This window comes from Trichechus manatus, unplaced genomic scaffold, assembly GCF_000243295.1.
Source record: "Trichechus manatus latirostris isolate Lorelei unplaced genomic scaffold, TriManLat1.0 scaffold00232, whole genome shotgun sequence".
Lineage (NCBI taxonomy): Eukaryota > Metazoa > Chordata > Mammalia > Sirenia > Trichechidae > Trichechus > Trichechus manatus.
The window spans coordinates 2,211,133-2,228,992 of NW_004444168.1; the positions used below are offsets into that span (position 1 = coordinate 2,211,133).

General features: G+C 41.2%; 1 protein-coding gene across 4 annotated transcripts; it reads right to left on the reverse strand.

Moving 5' to 3' along the window:
- Positions 1-547: 547 nt before the first annotated feature.
- LOC101353205 (E3 ubiquitin-protein ligase TRIM22) lies at positions 548-17,194 on the reverse strand. 4 transcript variants are annotated; one of them, XM_023743010.1, is made up of 9 exons: positions 17,167-17,185; positions 15,680-15,772; positions 15,017-15,503; positions 14,135-14,230; positions 13,246-13,476; positions 6,233-6,255; positions 4,551-4,651; positions 4,217-4,243; positions 548-3,967 (listed from the first exon to the last, which is right to left on the reverse strand). In XM_023743010.1, the coding sequence occupies exons 3-9, from the start codon at positions 15,440-15,442 to the stop codon at positions 3,372-3,374; spliced, it is 1,500 nt and encodes a 499-aa protein (XP_023598778.1). In that variant the 5' UTR covers positions 15,443-15,503; positions 15,680-15,772; positions 17,167-17,185; the 3' UTR covers positions 548-3,371. The 4 variants fall into 4 exon arrangements, with proteins under 4 accessions (XP_023598778.1, XP_004389129.1, XP_023598779.1 ...); XM_004389072.2 differs by lacking the exon at positions 15,680-15,772 and having other exon boundaries at positions 17,167-17,194; XM_023743011.1 differs by lacking the exon at positions 17,167-17,185 and having other exon boundaries at positions 15,680-16,809.
- Between the last annotated feature and the right edge of the window lie 666 nt (positions 17,195-17,860).

Sequence of the window (17,860 nt, forward strand, 5' to 3'; positions counted from 1 at the left end):
CCATGAATCAGAACCGGCTTATGGCAACTGGGTTTTTTTAAATTTTAATCTCATAATATTATCATTGAGCATTGAAGCCCCCAACAATAAGTTTCCTAAAGGCAAGCAGGGACCTTGTCAATCTTGTTCCTTATTGTCCCAGATCTATTACAAGCTGTTGTATATTGGGAGTGATAGTTAAACAGACATGAAGGTATTTAGCTATAGTTACCGTATTATTGAATATTGAATTGAACCTACTGAGACACTCCTGCTTCTGTTTATTGTTGTTATAGAACATAATTTCTACGGTACATAATAATTCTGCTATTGTTCTGGTATTGCTAACATTTACATAAACTCTTCTGACAAATTTTAACCAACAAGTTTTCAAATCTTCTTTTTCTTCCTAAAGCTTCTACAGATAGTTTCCTTCATGCCTGGTGTTTAACCCATTTACACCACCACACTCTAACCACATTAATTCTTACTTTGCCCCAAGGATTTGTAAAATCAGACTTATTTGTAAAATATGACTAGCTGGCTATGAAGAAGATGAGAACAAATATTTTTACAATTATGTAATATTTTATTTTATAGTCAGACTTTTAAATCCATGATTACATAATCAAATTATTCTATTTCTTGAAACAAAGCAAAGGTAAAGGAAATTAATTTTTATTTTTTTAAAGTAAATTAATGTGTCTTCTTAAAATCATTTATTTCAAGTAAGAGAAAAGAAGCCAAGAAAAAAAATAGACACCAATCTGCATCAGTGCTTATGTGTTAGGAAATGGTAGAAGTTATTACAAACATTCTATTATTTAATTTCCACAATATCTCCATCAGGTAAGTTTTACTATTTTTATCTATTTTACAAATAAGAAACCCGATCCCAAAGAAAGTAGTTGATTTGATAAGGGCCACTAAGTGGCTACGTAATACAAAAAAAAAAAAAAAAAAAATGAAAACCAAACCCAGTGCTGTGGAGTCGATTCTGACTGATAGTGACCCCACAGGGTTTCCAAGGCTGTAAATCTCTACAGAAGCAGATTGCCATATCTTTCTCCCACGGACCCGCTGGTTAGCAGTCAAGTGCTTTAACCGTCAAGTGCTGTATCATAATTAAACAAAATTTGATCTGCTTTCAGAGTCCAGGATTTTAACCATCCAATTACAAAGTTCACACTCTAAAGTGAGGCAACGTTTTATTCATGTCAACTGCAATGGCATCCTGGTAATAAAGTGGCTTGGCCCTGCGTGGCGCGAGCAGTTTGCACTTGACTACTAACCTAAAGGTTGGTGGTTCAAATCCACCCAGCAGCTCCATGGAAGAAGGCCCCAGCGATCTGCTTCTGTAAAGGTTATAGCCAAGAAAACCCTATGGAGTAGTTATCCTCTGTATCACATGGGGTTGTCATGAGTCAGAATTGACACCACCGTAATGGGGTTTTTGTTGGTTAGTTTTTAATGAAGTGAGTTAACAAATCATTATCATGATTTGGTTATCTACTCCTGCGTCCTTTATGGCTTCATGATTTCAGCATGTCAGTCTACATCTTATGGCAGCTAAGATTTTCCCTAAGATGCTCCAGGTTCCTCCTGCAGATCAGCATCTCCTGGGCTCTCACTTCCGTCCCACATCCTTAGGAATCAGGCTGCTGCCTTCTCCCTGGAGGTGTGGTGCAGACAACATGGACCTGGTACTAACACTGCCTCTACCACTCATTATTAGCCTTGGGACCATGGGGAAAAGCTCAGTTTATAAACTCCTGCACGGGAGGAAAATATGGCAGTCTACTTTCATAAAGATTTATAGCCTTGGAAACTCTATGGGGTCACTGTGAGTCAGAATCGACTTGATGGCGGTGGGTTTGGTTTTGGTTTAGTTTAGCCTCCTGTTATAAATTTTCTTTCTTATACTTGTAAAAGTTACCTGGAATAATGTTTATGTATGTGCTAGGTTTATACTCATGATTATATATTATATATACCTATCTGTGTGTATATATGCATATATGTGCGTGTGCGTATATATATACAGTGAAATCTGTAAGAGCTGGAACTCGAAGGAATTGCCTTGTTTTTCCAGGTCTCACAAGTTTTCTGCCTTGACAGGATGCAGTCTTACTACTTTTCTATTGCTCGTTTTAGTGGAAAATATCTGCGTTTTCCTTCTCTGACAGAGATTCCGGCTCTTGCAAGCTTTACTATATGTCAACTCCAAGCCAGGTACTTTCATTTTCATCCAGAATGGCCAAGATACTACCCCTTTCTCTGCAATTGTGCAAATCCTGATGTGGGCTCTGTGCAGTTCTAGAGCCTGCCCTAGTTTATAATGCATACTTCTCTAAGAACAGTTTGCCTTTGCTATCCTAAGTAGGTCTATTCCTCATTCTGAGTTTAAAAGTGATAGAAAAGAATAAAAGTGCATGGGGTGCTAAATGGAGTGGTATACTCAAATGTTTCACCTCAAGGAAAAGGCCTAAGCAGCAAAAGGCTATCCCTCATAAGAACTGCTGAGCCTAATCAGGACCCAAACTATTGGACAGAGCATGGAAACTCATACTATCTGCAGCAGGGTTTTTCATTATAGGACCTGGAAAATTAGACTTCATAGAGCCGAATATTGTTCTCTTGAAGTGAAAATACTTGTTCCCCAGGACATTGGGACAGCTTACATTTTTTTCAGAATAATGAGAGCAAATGTTTATTCTTATAAACAAGACTCTTAGATAAGTGATTTACATTTAATAAAATTTAGCTTTCTTAAAGTGATCCTAATTATTAGGCATAATTCTTAATACAAAATTTTATTTTAGGAAAATGAGAACAAGAGATGTTAAGTAACTTACTCAAAGTTATTGTAAGTGGAGAGACCAGATTTGGACGTCGGCACCAAAAATCCACTCTTGGTAAACATATTATTTGTGTGCTTCCTATTTAATTCCCTGATGAATATGAAGCGTCACTGGTAAACCTCCACTCTCTGAAGCGTTCATTATTTAGTGACAGATGTACTGTCCTAGATAATATGAACAAAAGTTGACAGGTTTTGCTTTGTCAATTCTGTTAAGTGGCAGAGGGAATGAGGCAGAAAAGAGGTGGCAGAGAAATTAACAGAAATACTGCTCTTTCTATAGGAGGGATTAGATGTCTTTCTCTTAGAAATATGACAAATGAGCATTCTCTCCTAATGATATCAGGAACAAGATATTAGGAAGAATAAGATACAAGGCATCTTTACATGCTATGGAAGAGTAAAAGACATTCTATAGAAAAGAAAGGGAAAGAAAGGAAGAGACAGTCAGAATGCTGGAGATGAGCTCAGGTGCAGGAGCTGAGCCCCTGAACAAGACACTATGCAGAAGTGTGTGACGGAATAAGAAGGTTCAGGAGCTTGGTGGGCACAAGGTCATGGGGGCTGGGCACTTACAAGGATTGAAATATGGACAAACACACTGAGAAAAGCAACACTGAGAGAACTTGTAGATGAGTGACCCTTGGTTTGTGACATTAAAAAATGACACAGTGCCTGCCTCATAGTCTAGGAAAACCCCAATCCTACGAGGAGGCACAGCCATGAAGAGAGTCAAAACCTGGGGATTTGAGGTGGAAGAGTTCTCAAAGGCATTATATTCAAATTGATTCTGTAACCCTATAACCCAGTAGCCATATTGAGGTCTGTATCTGGAGAAAACATTTTGACTACTTACATTTAAGCCAAAAGCAAACACAGAAGCCCATCTTTCATGGGGGTCTTTTGCTCTACAGTATACCCCCAGGATCCAGGCTGTCTTCCTGGACACATCTACCTCCCAGTAATGTTTCCCTGAGGAGAAATATTGGCAGCCCAAGACATCAAAAGCAGAAAAATCATGCTGATCTGAATTTCTAAAGTTGGGAATGCGCAGAACTGCCACTTGTCTCTGATCCGCAGAAATGACAACATTCGAAGAAGTGTTGACTTGATTCAGTGTCACATCCACTGTAGGAAAAATTACAGCATCAGGTGAAAGACACGGGGTAGATGAGTCATGAGGAGGGATACTTGGAATTAACTGGGAGGAACTTGTGTTGGTGGCTCACAGAGAGGTAGAACACTTAAAAATGTATGTTTGGGGATATGCATGTGTGGGGAAGAACACATGGGGCTCAGATCATGGTACCTAATTGTAACCACAACTTCTCAAAGGGGATAAGAACATGGTGATTTGAAGACCCTGTAACTTCTTACCCCAGTAGCACTGGACATCTGTCAGCTCTGAAATGACAAAAGTTTCAATGATGTTGATTAGAAGCACAGGAGTTGGTGCTGATACCTATTTCCTGTCTAGAGTAGGGCAAAGGAGGGGAGTAATGTGAGGCTGGGAACTGGTGAATGAGAGGATGAATCAGTCACCTGGCCATTCACCCTTTGATATGACCACATCTTCTTCGGTATAGGATTTACCTCCTTCTCTAGCCTTCTTCCCCTCCTCTATCCTCTCCTAGAAACTGTACTCTTTCCCCCATGTAGCCCCTGACATCACAAAAATCCCACACTAAACCTTTACCCCAGTTCTCCTCACCTCTAAATACTTGCAGAATTTCCTTCAGATCTGGCACTCGGCACACATTCTTCAGTTTCTTGGAAACAATTGTTGGCTTCTTCAGGGTCCAGCTCTCACTCCTAGGGATGACAAAAATCAATCCCCAACTCCTCTGACTTTGTGTCTCTGCAGCACCACTGCCTCCCTCACTTTTCACCCTACCGATGCACTTTAACCATTTTCCCTGAGGAGCCAGAGAAAGGGAAAGGGGAGACTACTGACACTAGAGCCAAAAGACTTGTGCTCATGTCTACCCTCCCACTTACCCTCTGTGTGACCGTGGGAAGGTCTTCACTTCAAAGAAGCTCACTTTCCTTCTTCTAAAGTGGAACAACTAACCCCCTACTCCCTACCTCTTAAAAATAGTATAAAATTAGGTGAAATAATAGTGTCTGTAAAAGGTATTTGATGCCTCTAAAAAAGTTATAGGATATGCGCGAAAGAGGTTGCCATTTCAGTAGGCCCACCAGGGAGAGTCCAGAGATGTGGGTCCCCAGGCAGATGGTCAGTAGGGAGGCTAAAGAATCTGGCTACAGGGAAGTTGAGAAATATCAAGTTTGAGGTTCCTATATTGAAAGGCTCATGGGTCTCCAGAGCCTGTTACTCCAACAGGGAGGCCCAGAGAATAACATCTGATGTTTCAAATTCTCTGAGGAACAATTGCAAACATTTGGGAAAGGAGAAATTATGACCACCAAGTTAATTGTTGTTGTTAGTTGCCAGTGAGTTGGCTCCAATTCATAGTGACCCCGTGCACAATGAAACAAAACCCTGCCTGGTGCTGCACCATCCCCATGATTGGTTGCAGATCAGACCATTGTGATCCATAGGGTTTTCATCGACTGAGTTTTGGGATTAGACTACTAGGCCTTTCTTCCTAGTCTGTCTTAGTCTGAAAGCTCCTCTGAAACCTGCCCAGCATCATAGCAACATGCACGCCTCCACTGACAGACAAGTGGTGGCTGCACATAAGGTTCATTGGTCGGGCATCAAACCCAGGGATCACAAATGGGAGGAAAGAATTCTACCATTGAACCATCAATGCCTCATCTCTGAATTTCATGTTTTTGGGAAAACCTTGATATTGGTCAGGTAGGTGAGCAACTTTAGACACAAGAATATCATTTTTCTTATGAGATGCTTAAGTGTGTGAATAAGAAATTATTAATTATTGGCACCAGTGCCAAAGCCACTATTCCCCAAGACTTTAGTGTATTTTCTGAAATCTAAAGAAAACACCTAGAAAGACTTCCTTTCTTCCATCCTCAGAGATATAATAGTCCTTTTGGACAATTTGGGGCCCTGGCAGATAAAGAGGACAGAACCCTTCTTGTGATAAGACAAGCACCTATGAAATATGGAAACCAGAGGTGAGAAGAGATAGAGATGTGAGTGAAATCAGTGTAGTGATGGGGCTCTGATAAAGCAAACTCTTATCCCGAACATCCCTCTTGGACCTAACTCTGTGACCTCCATCACCCAAAATTCCTACCGTCGGAAATCCTCATCTGTGATCAGGAATTTGAGACAATGCAGTACTCAAATTTTCTAGCCCTGTGATTTTATTTTATTTTTTTAATTCTAATTGATCCCAAGGTAGATCTCATGGCTACAATCCTCTCTTCACACAAAAAGGATCATCCCTGGTCTCCCACACATACCTTTTCACGATGTCAATCACATCCTGGGGAGAAGAGGGAAAACATGAATCAAAGATAGGTTTGCAATATTCTGCAAATAAAATACCAAATGACTAGTTAAATTTGAATTTTAGTTAAAGAACAATTTTTTTTTTTTTAAGTGTGAGTATGATCCCTGGAGTCAGAGATGATTCAGTGGCAACTAACAACAACAACACGACCCCTGCGATATTTAAGATACCATTGTGCTGAAAAAGTATGTGTTGTTGAATTTGAAATTCAAATTTAACTGTGCACCCTTTATCTGGCAACCCTAGATGGAGTGAAAGGCACTCCATCTTACAATGTTTTATCCACCTTCTTCATCAAACATCCACCACCCCTTGATATGGTGGGAACAGATAGATGGTCACAGTGTAAGGGGTAAAATGTAAGGATAAATCTCAGGCAGAACATCCCAGAGAACTCATGTGAGTATGTTATCTCCCCTAAAAAAAACTAAACATACAAAAACAGCTTTGGCCCTCAGAAGTATAGGAAGATGCTTCAAGTATCTGGAGATGGGATATATTTAAAAGGAAAGATTCCAACTCTTTATTTTTTGAAATGCATATGGTTCCCCAGAAGATTAACGTTTTAATTCATTGTGCTTCCTTTATTCTATAGGCATATAAAGGGAAAATCTATTTGCCATAATGTGATATATCCAAATAATGGAATGGTACTTAGCAATAAAAGGAACAAACTGCTGATACATGCTACGATATGAATAAACCTCAAAATATGCTAAATGAAATCCAGATGCAAAGGACTACGTGTTTAAACTAAAAAGTCCAGAGACGGTGTCATGGGTTGAATTATGTCCCCCCAAAAATGCATGCATCAGTTTGGCTGGGCCATGATTCCCAGTATTGTGTGGTTGTCCTCCATTTTGTGATTGTAATTTTATGTTAAAGAGGATTAGGATGGGATTGTATAACACCCTTACTAAGGTCACATCCCTGATCCAATGTAAAGGGAGTGTCCCTGGGGTGTGGCCTGCACCACCTTTTCTCTCTCAAGAGATAAGAGGAAAGGGAAGCAAGCAGAGAATTGGGGACCTCATACCACCAAGAAAGCAGTGCCAGGAGCAGAGTGTGTCCTTTGAACCCAGGGTCCCTGCATGGAGAAGCTCCTAGTCTGGGGGAACATTGATGAGAAGGCCAACAGAGAGAGAAAGACTTCCCCTGGAGCTGATGCCCTGAATTTGGATTTTAGCCTATTTTACTATGAAGAAATAAATTTCTCTTTGTTAAAGCCATCCACTTGTGGTATTTCTATTATGGCAGCACTAGATGACTAAGACAGATGGCAAATCTACAGGGACAGAAAACAGCTGAGCAGTTACCAGATGATAGGGGTGGGATCAAGTATTGATTGCAAATGGGCATGAGGAATGTTTCTGAAGTGATGGAAATATTCTAAAGAAGAATTTGTTCATGGTTTAATAACTCAATACATTTACTAAGAATCTTTCAATTGTACACTTACAATGGGTGGATTTTAAGGTATGTAAACTATACTTCAAAAAATATGTTTTAAAAAAAAAGCTAAGGAAAAGATCCATCGGAAGGAAATGAAATTATTGTTCAATTAGCAATAGAAAGAACAAAGAACGGCAAAAGTGAAGCAAAGAAAATCTAAAATTTCCTGAATTTCCAAACATATTTCATGACTGCAAATCATAGTCATAATATTAACGCCAAGAAAAAAAAAGTATTTTAACTTTCACACTGTCCAGTTCCTCCATTAAGTTTTATAGGTTTGTCCGTACATCCTTCCCCAGCCAACACAAACACATGAACACACACACACACACACACACACACACACACACGCATATCTGTATACATACAAATCCCTTGTTCAGGTATTATACAGCCTAGCCTCACATTTGCCACTCCTCAGAGGGAAAAAATTAAACATTTAAAATTAAATTTCAAATTAAACATATTATTATATATGTGAGAAGTTTTATTATAATATGTATATATATAAAATCATATTATTGTGATGACTGCACTAAAAATGAGGCAAGGTCAGCAAGCCCTACCTTTATCACTAACTGCATAGCAAGGATTCCAGCTGGAAATAGATCCAGGTTTCACTTTACCACATTTCCATTCCTTATAGCCAGCCACTTTCATGGCACTTCCTCTCTCTGATCCTAAACACCAGAGTTAGATCAAACTTTATCCTCAGTCGGCCACCCTGAGCCAGGTCAAAACACTCCCGGCCACCTGAAGCCAAGTCATCAGAGACTAGCCATCTGCACAACTCCCTGCACTTCAGAGCAATTGACTGCCTCCCCGGTCCCCTCCACCTCCTCTCTCTAGTACCCTGGGATTAGGTCACAAGCTAGAAGGCCTCTATCCTTCTTCACCGACTGCCCATGCAGATTTTCCCTGACTATCAATGTCATGGATTGAATTATATCCCCCCAAAAATGTGTGTATCAATTTGGCTGGGCCATGATTCCCAATATTGTGTGGTTGTCCTCCATTTTGTGATTGCAACTTTATGTTAAAGAGGATTAGGGCAGGACTGTAACACCCTTACTAAGGTCACATCCCTGATCCAATGTAAAGGGGGTTTCCCTGGAGTGTGTTATAAGAGATAGAAGGAAAGGGAAGCAAGCAGAGAGTTGGGGACCTCATACCACCAAGAAAGCAATGCTAGGAGCAGAGTGTGTCTTATGGAACTGAGGTTCCTGCACTGAGATGCTCCCAGACCAAGGGAAGACTGATGACAAGGACCTTCCTCCACAGCCGACAGAGAAAGCCTGACGCCCTGAATTTGGACTTGTAACCTACTAGACTGTGAAAGAATAAATTTCTCTTTGTTGAAGCCATCCACTTGTAGCACTTCTTTGTAGCAGCACTAGACAACTAAGACAATCAGTCACCCAGAGCTGGGTCTAGACAAATCAACTCTGTCTTGCTAGCCCCTGCTGGCTCATCGCCCCCTGTGGGTTCATTCATTCTCTAGAATGGCTCACAAAATTCACAGAAAACTATTACTTAAGGGGGGCCTGGTGGTGCAGTGATTAAGCACTCAGCTGCTAACTGAAAGGTCAGGGGTTCAAACCCACCAGCTGCTCCACTGGAGAAAGATGTGGCAGTCTACTTCAGTAAAGATTACAGCCTTGGAAACCCTATGGGGTAGTTCTACTCTGACCTACAGGGTTGCTATGAGTCAGATTGATTCAATGGCACACAACAACTATTAACTATACTTACAGTTGCCCATTTATTTTAACTAAGGATACAAGCAAAGAGGCGCATCTGGAAAGGTCTGGGAGAGGTCATAACACAAGGCTTCCATTGTCGCCAGGGATGTGCCACACCCTCTCCCTTGCATGGTGTTCTCACCAATCCCACAAGCCTAAAAAGAGGAAGCTCCAAGTTTCAGAGTGCTTTAGTCATTGGGACATCATTCATATGCATGACTAGCACCTTAAAGCATAGTTATGATCAATCCAATCAGTGAATATGAGGCCTGGTGCCAGAGTGGGGCTTGTGTAGCCCCCTACTTACTTACACATGTTTAAGTGTAGCCTAAGGAGCCCTGGTAGCACCAGTTAAGAGCTTGGCTGCTAACTCAAAATTTGGAGGTTTGAACTCACCCAGCAATCTGTTCCCAGAAAGATTGTTGTTATTATTGTTAGGTGCCATTGAGTTGGTTGCAACTCATAGTGACCCTATGTACAACACAATGAAACACTGCCTGGTCCTGTGCTATCCTCACAATCACTGCTATGTTCCAGCCCATTGTTGTAGCCATCTTGTTGAGGATCTTCCTCTTTTTTTGCTGACCCTCTACTTTACCAAGTATGGTGTCCCTCTCCAAGGATTTCATTTCACTTGGGTCCACGATCAACACCCATGAAAACAGCAGTCAAGAAATCAAATGACATATTGCATTGGACAAATCTGCTGCAAAAGACCTCTTTAACCACCCACCTATGGTCACCTGGTCTTCAACAAGGGCCCAAAGTCCATCAGACGGGGAACAGGCAATCTTTTTAACAAATGGTGCTGGAAAAACTGGATGTCCATCTGCAAAAAAATGAAACAGGACCCATACCTCACACTATATTCAAAAACTAATTCAAAATGGATCAAAGACCTAAATATAAAGCCAAAAACTATAAAGTTCATAGAAGAAAAAATAGGATCAAAGCTAGAGGCCCTAATACACAGCATTAACAGGATACAAACCATAACCAACAACACACAAACTGCAGAAGATAAGGTAGATAACTGAGCTCTTCTAAAAATTAAACACTTATGCTCATCAAAAGACTTCACCAAAAGAGTAAAAAGAGAACCTGCAGACAAGGAAAAATTTTTTGGATATTACAAGTCAGACAAAGGTCTAATCTCTAAAATCTACAAGAATATCCAACACCTCTACAACAAAAAGATAAATAATCCAATTAAAGAAAGGGGAAAAGAAATGAACAGACAGTTCACCAAAGATGACATTCAAGCAGCCAACTGACACTTGAGGAAATGCTTTGATCACTAGCCATTAGAGAAATGCAAATCAAAGATACCATCTCGTCCCGGCATTACTGGCACGAATCAAAAACACTGGAAATAACAAATGTTGGAGAGACTGCGCGGAGATCAGAACTCTTATGCACTGCTGGTGGGAATGCAAAATGATACAACCATTTTGGAAAATGATATGGCGCTTCCTTAGAAAGCTAGAAATAGAAATACCATAAGATCCAGCAATCCCACTCCTAGGAATATATCCTAGAGAAATAAGAGCCGTCACACGAATAGACATATGCATGCCATATTCATTGCAGCACTGTTCACCATAGCAAAAATATGGAAACAACCTAGATGCCAATCAACAGATGAATGGATAAACAAACTACGGTACATACACACAATGGAGTATTATGCAATGATAAAGAACAATGATGAATCTGTGAAGTATCTCATAACATGGATGAAACTGGAGGACATTATGCTGAGTGAAATAAGTCAATTACAAAAGGACAAATATTGTATGAGACCACTACTGTAAAAACTCATGAAAAGATTTACACACACACGAAAAACAATCTTTGTTGGTTACGAGGGATAGGCGGTGTCGGGGCAGGGGTGGAAATACTAGACCATAGATAAGTGGTAAGTTTGGTGAAGGGTAAGACAGTACACAATATTGGGGAAGCCAGCACAACTGGTACAAGGAAAGGTCATGGAAGCTCCATAGACACATTCAACTCCCTGAGGGACCAAATTGCTGGGCAGAGGGCTGTGGGGACCATGGTCTCTGGGAACATCTAGCTCAACTGGCATAACACAGTTTATAAAGAAAAATATTCTACATTCTACCTTGGTGAGCAGCATCTGGGGTCTTAAAAGCCTGTGAGCAGCTATCTAAGATACTCCACTGGTCTCACCCCTTCAGCAGCAAGGGAGAATGAAGAAAACAAGATACAAGGGAAAGATCAGTCCAAAGGACTAATGGACCACAACTACCAGTGCCTCCACCAGACTGAGTCCAACACAACCAGACGGTGCCCAGCTATCACCACTGACTGCTCTGAAAGGGATCACAACAGAGGGTCCTGGACAGAGCTGGAGAAAAACGTAAAACAAAATTCTAAGTTACAAAAAAAGACCAGACTTACTGACCTGACAGAGACTGGAGAAACCCCAAGAGTATGGCTCCCGGACACCGTTTTAGCTCAGTAATGAAGTCACTCCCGAGGTTCACTGTTCAGCCAAAGATGAGACAGCCCCACAGAACACAGCGAGACTAATGGGGCACAACAATCCAGGGAAAAGGACTAGAAGGCAGGAGGGGACAGGAAAGCTGGTAATAGGGAACCCAAGGTTGAGAAGGGAAAGTGTTGACATGTCGTGGGGTTGTTAACCATTGTCATAAAACAATATGTGTACTAACTGTTCAATGAGAAACTATTTGTTCTGTAAACCTTCATCTAAAGTACAATTAAAAAAAAATTGTTTTGACCCATTGGCAGCGAGCCAAACTAGAAGGACAGATTCATGTGGTGGGCTTCAGACTGACAGTAAGTAAAAGATATTTGAAAATATAATATCTAATTTCACGTGACTGAAAAAAACAATCTCTTTGAAGTGTTAAAAGCAAAGATGTCACTTTGAGGACAAAGGTGGTCCTGACTAAAGCCATGGTATTTTCAGTCACCTTCATATGCATGTGAAAGCTGGACAATGAATAAGGAAGACCAAAGAAGAATTGATGCCTTTGGATTATGGTGTTGGTTAAGAATATTGAATACCCCATGGACTGCCAGAAGAATGAACAAATTTGTCTTGGAGGAAGCACAGCCAGAATGGTCCTCAAGAGTGAAGATTGCAAGACTTCATCTCACATACTTTGGACCCATAAAGATTACAGCCTAGAAAACCCTATGGGCAATTTTACTCTGTCACAGGGGGTCACTATGAGTAGGAATTGACTTTACAAATTGCAACAAGTGTAGCCTGGCTATTTTAGAAAGACAAAGAGCACCTTAAGTGCTCGAGCTACTTTCAGAAACCATATACAAAAGGTCAAATTGAGTTCTTTGTCCCACAGTTATCAAAGAAGTTATGTTTTTATTTTAAAAAATTCCAAAAACAAATGTGCATGTGTTTGCCTGTGACTAAACCTAGTAAAGACATGTCTGAAAAACGTTCAGCACTAGGTTACAGATAACGGCAGCAAATAGAATAAATCCATATGAGGTATGGATACAATGAAACTCCAGGATCAAATTTTTACACTGCCTTTCATAAATTAATAATAACGGGCACTTTCCCTTGCCATTCATACACTGAATTATCTCCATCACACCTGAAATGAATGGCAATGAAGGACACTGCAGGGCGAAAGGAATTTCTTAATGCCACCACCAGGAAGAAAGCCCAATGACCCAGAAAGGAAGGAAACTTAGTCTCTTTGTTTTTCTCGAATCTCACATGTAGGGGCTCCATTCCAAGTCTTACCTGCATCGTATCTACTGATGACCACTGCATCCTATGCTCCACATCTGAGATGAGATCGCTCAGATCCTGGTACTGCTGGATCAGCTGGTATTTAACCTCTGCCAGATTATCCAGAACATTCACCTCTTCTTCCTCCAGCTTCTGCAGCTCCCTCTTCTTATCATTGTCCAGGATGGCATGCAAGTCATTAAAACCTGCCAGAATCCTTTGTCTCTCAGTCTGTGTCTGATGCTTTGGAAACAGGGAAGAGAAAGAGGCAGTCAGTCTGGCTGAAGATCTACTTTGCAAGGTGCTGGGAGCCAGAACAAGAACCGTTTTCTTCAGGGAGTTCTCACTAGGAGGGTATGTGAAAGCCAGAGAGCAATTCCAGGGGAAGCTGTTTGTTTCTACTATTTTCTCTTGAGCTCATTCCAAAACACCATCCTCAGGTCTGCTTTATCAAGGCACACTCAGAGCCAAAATGTAATACTTCGCTGAGGCTTAAATTGCAGATACCTGTCACGGACACTCATGCCAATCAATGTATTAAAACACTCCTCCCCAAACCCCATGTTTGATCCCAAAGCTGGGAACCCTGGACCTTTGCCCGACATCTTCCCTGCACATATCAGAGCCTCAAACCTGACAACAGGAATGGGATGCAAGATTCATAAGCCATTTTTACAATTGTTTCCCTCATAGTCTTCATCTCCAAATATTTTATTTCACTTGTGGTATGTCCACTTTCCAGCCCCCCACCTCCAACATGGAAAGGATGAATGACTGATCAAACAGCTTCTGTACTCATTAATTCTAAAATAGTAAAGAGGAAGGAGCCTCCATTTGACTAGAACCCAAGTTGCTGCCCAGAGTCATGTCTCAGAACTCCCTCAGGAAGAGTTCCTCTTGCCTTCCAAGAAGCTCTCTCTTCAATAATCTGAGCTTCCAACTTCTCAGCTTCCTGCTGCTCCTTCCTCAGCCTTGTGAGAGTCTCCTGGAGCTTCTCCTATGAGACAGAATCACACCAGAGCATTCTCAGCACCTGAACAGAGGACAGATTGGTGCAGAAATCAGGCTGATCTCAGAAGAGACCAGAGTTTACAGAAACTGTGAGACTGGCAATTAGAATCTATGACTTAGACAAAAATCTGAGGAGGTGAATGTATTCTTCATTCCTGAGTGGTGGAAGTCACTATCTCCTCATTAAGAGTCTGATTCTCCACTGGGTTTATGTTAATGGTGGTGGGATGACTTGGAAAAGGATAGCAAGAATGGTGGCACAACTTGAAGAATGTAATCAATGTCATTGAATTACTCATGTAGAAACTGTTGAGGTGGTATATGTTTTGTTATGTATATGTTCACAATAATAAAAAAAGAGTAATCTGATTCTCTTTTGTCCTAGGGAAGAATTAATCCTGCAGCAAGAAAAATCCTTTCTTCTCATTGACATTCTTCCTCACATCTGATCAACCATGTCCCCTAGCAGTTCTTCTGCTCAGGGAGTCAATAAGAACGTATCTTGGGAAGCAATTCTCCACTCATTCAACAAAAGGAAAACAAAACAAAACATATTTCTCGTCTCTTGGCCAACTGCCTGCAGTTAGGCTTACCCTTTATGTAAATGGAAGGATTGCACAGAAATGTTCTCCAGGGCTTGGAATCTAAGCATAGAGTATGGGAAGCTATCGCAGGACTTAATTCTATGGTGAAAAGGTAAGTAAAGAAGGAGAGAAAGTAGAGATTTCTGAGTGCCACCTTCTTCCCTGTCTTTCTCTACCCTGAGCCTTACCTGACATTCCTTGACCACCTCCTCCACAAGGAATGTTTGGTGACCACAGTGCTCCTGAGACCGCACACAAAGCCAGCAAATGACCTTCTCATCATTTTTACAGAACAACAGGAGTTTTTCTCCATGGTGCACACAGCGATCACTCTTTTGCCCCTCCTGTGGGCTCAACTTGGCCTCCCTGAATCCCTTCACTATTTTGGCCAGATGCTGATTAGGCCATAGGTTCCCAGGCTGGTAGCTGGCATGGCACACAGGACAGCTTTTTTGCCCTCCTGGGCTGATGACGGTCTGTAACTCCACATTCTTTGCAGTGATGCAGGCTTGGCAAAAGCTATGGCCACAGTTCAGGCTCAGGGGTTTCGTCAGGAGCTCCAGGCAGATGGGGCAGGTCACCTCCTTCTCTATGTTTGCCTGGACTGAAGCCATTGCACTGCTTTCCTAGCCTCTCCCAGTCCTGGCTCCTGAGTCTCTTCTTGCTCACAGACACCTACAGGGTTAGGAATACACAAGTCAGCGGTGTAAGGAATGCAGGGGTTGGAAGGATACTGACTGTGCAGAGATTTAGGACAGGATAAAACAATATAATGAAGAAACATAAGAAAGAGATGAGAAGAGTAGGTCAGTGACAGAATGAAAGGTCTTCTAATAATTTCAAACACTTACTCTCAGTTTATCTCACAGGACAAATTCCACCCTTATCTGGACAATGATTGCTATTTTCTCTTCTTCCACTGGACAGAAGGATAAACTGAGGCCCTATCGATCAAAAGAGCCTTGTGTAACCCATCTGCCTTTTCTTCCCCATCTCAAAACACAGGCTTCATGTTATACACACTAAACTCACCACTACCCCCAGGCCTTTGCACTTTCTCTTCTCTCTGCAGGAATTGATCCAACCCCTGATATGCATATGACTCACTCTTCTTTTTTTAAAGAGCTTCATTAAATTGTAATTCACATCCCACCAAATGCACTCATTTAAGTATACAATTCAATTAGTAAGTTTGTGGAGCTGAATAACCTTCACCACAATCCAACTGCAGAACATTTCTATCATCAGAACACAAAGTTAGTGCCAATGAGCAGTTTATTCCCCATTCTGACCCCTAGCCCCAATCATTAACTTCCTTTTCATCTTTATAGATTTAAATTTTATAGAACGTCTGATCAATTCATAAAAATAGAATCATAATATGTGGTCTTTTGCGTCTGCTTTCTTTCACTTAGCCTACTGTTTCTGAGGTTCATCCACCCTGTCTTTTTTTTCCCACACCAGAAAACCATCCTCAGGGTTAAAAGCACCAAACCCACTGTTGTCTATTGGTTTTTGCATTTGCTTTTCTCGCTTCATGGAATGATCTACTGCCTGATACTTGCATGACTCATGTTTATACTTCATTCAACTTTCTCCTTACATGTCCTCTTGTCAGAACGACCTGTTGTGGCTAAGTTACACCCACAACCACCACTCATTATACATTTGCCATCTTCTTCTTATTTTCACTATATAACATATGACACTTTTAGTTAAAGTTGTGCCTCCTCCTGGTAAAAAGTACTCCACTCATAGATCATGCACTTTATTTTTGTTCACTGGAAAGAGATTTTCTGCTGGTCTCTGACAAAAAGAGTATTCTGGCTCCTTTTGGCATAGTGGAATTTCAAAAGAAAAGGAAGGAGATGGGTATGGTTTCAGCCTGGAAAAATAATGCTCCCTACAAGGAGCCCTGGTGGTGCAGTGGTTAAGAGCTACAGGCTGCTAACCAAAAGTTTGGCAGTTCAAATCCACCAGTCGCTGCTTGGAAACCCTATGGAGCAGTTCTACTCTGTCCTATAGGGTTACCATGAGTCGGAATCAACCCAACAGAAATGGGGCCAGGAAACAAACAAGGCCCTTTGCTTTTCCAAACCCCTCTTCATTAAAGGCTGCCCTTCCCCCAGATTCATAGCCCCTGCAAGAAGCCAGCAAACTGGTTCTATTTTTTTCAATTCAAAGCAGCTTCCGGACCCTAAATTAAACTCAGCCAAGTACAATCAACCTTTTTCCCACTCTTTGCCCCTCACACGCCTTCAGTTTCGAGCAGCCAAGTTGTGACCCCGTGTGGAAGAACGGAGGCGGGTCGGGGACAGGATGGTCCAGATTTACTCACCAAACCAGGGGCTTGATGTCCACGAAGCAGAGAAATGAAAGTTAAATTATTGAAAACAGGAAGCTGAAGAGAAACTTAAGAGTACAATGGGAAGCCACTCCCCAGGAGTCCGGGGGAGGGTTAGTCTTTAACACTTTCTGGTGCATGGGCAGGTAGGTGCCCAGTGACTACATTTTTATTCCTACCGTAGTTGTACTCTGGCAAAAATATCTGAATAAGAAGAATGTAAATTACAATTATATCACCCCAAACAGTTTGCCTGAGAACTCAGAATGTCAATTTTTTGTATTCTTAGCTATCCTATATTCAGGCCTTCCAAGTCACTAAGGATAAAATACTGACCCAGAAAGGCTTGGCACCTGACCACTTATAATACAGTCTTCTGGAGGAGATAATCAGCTTGAAAAAAAAAAAAATTAGTCCATAATATCTATGAATCTTGCAAGTCCATCTGTTAATAACCAGGCAGGACAGAAGAGGAAGAATTTCATGGACTAATACAGGTTGAGTTTAATTGTTGTCATGCTACCCAGCAACTGAGGCAGGTGAGAACACAGCAGTTAATAGATAGTGCTGTTCAAATGTAATCTTTCACTGAGTCACAGTCATACCTACAAGGCTTTTTCTTTTTCCTCTTTTCTTTGCATCCTTAGGGAAAAGTTTGGTATGTACACCATCATTCAAAAAATAGAAA

Coding starts and splice junctions, on each gene's coding strand:
- LOC101353205 (XM_004389072.2), bottom strand. CDS start 15,442: ATGGCTTCAGTCCAGGCAAACATAGAGAAGGAGGTGACCTGCCCCATC. Junction 4,652..6,232: donor GTGATTGACATCGTGAAAAG/GTATGTGTGGGA, acceptor TGTCATCCCTAG/GAGTGAGAGCTGGACCCTGA. Junction 4,244..4,550: donor AATTCTGCAAGTATTTAGAG/GTGAGGAGAACT, acceptor TTGTCATTTCAG/AGCTGACAGATGTCCAGTGC.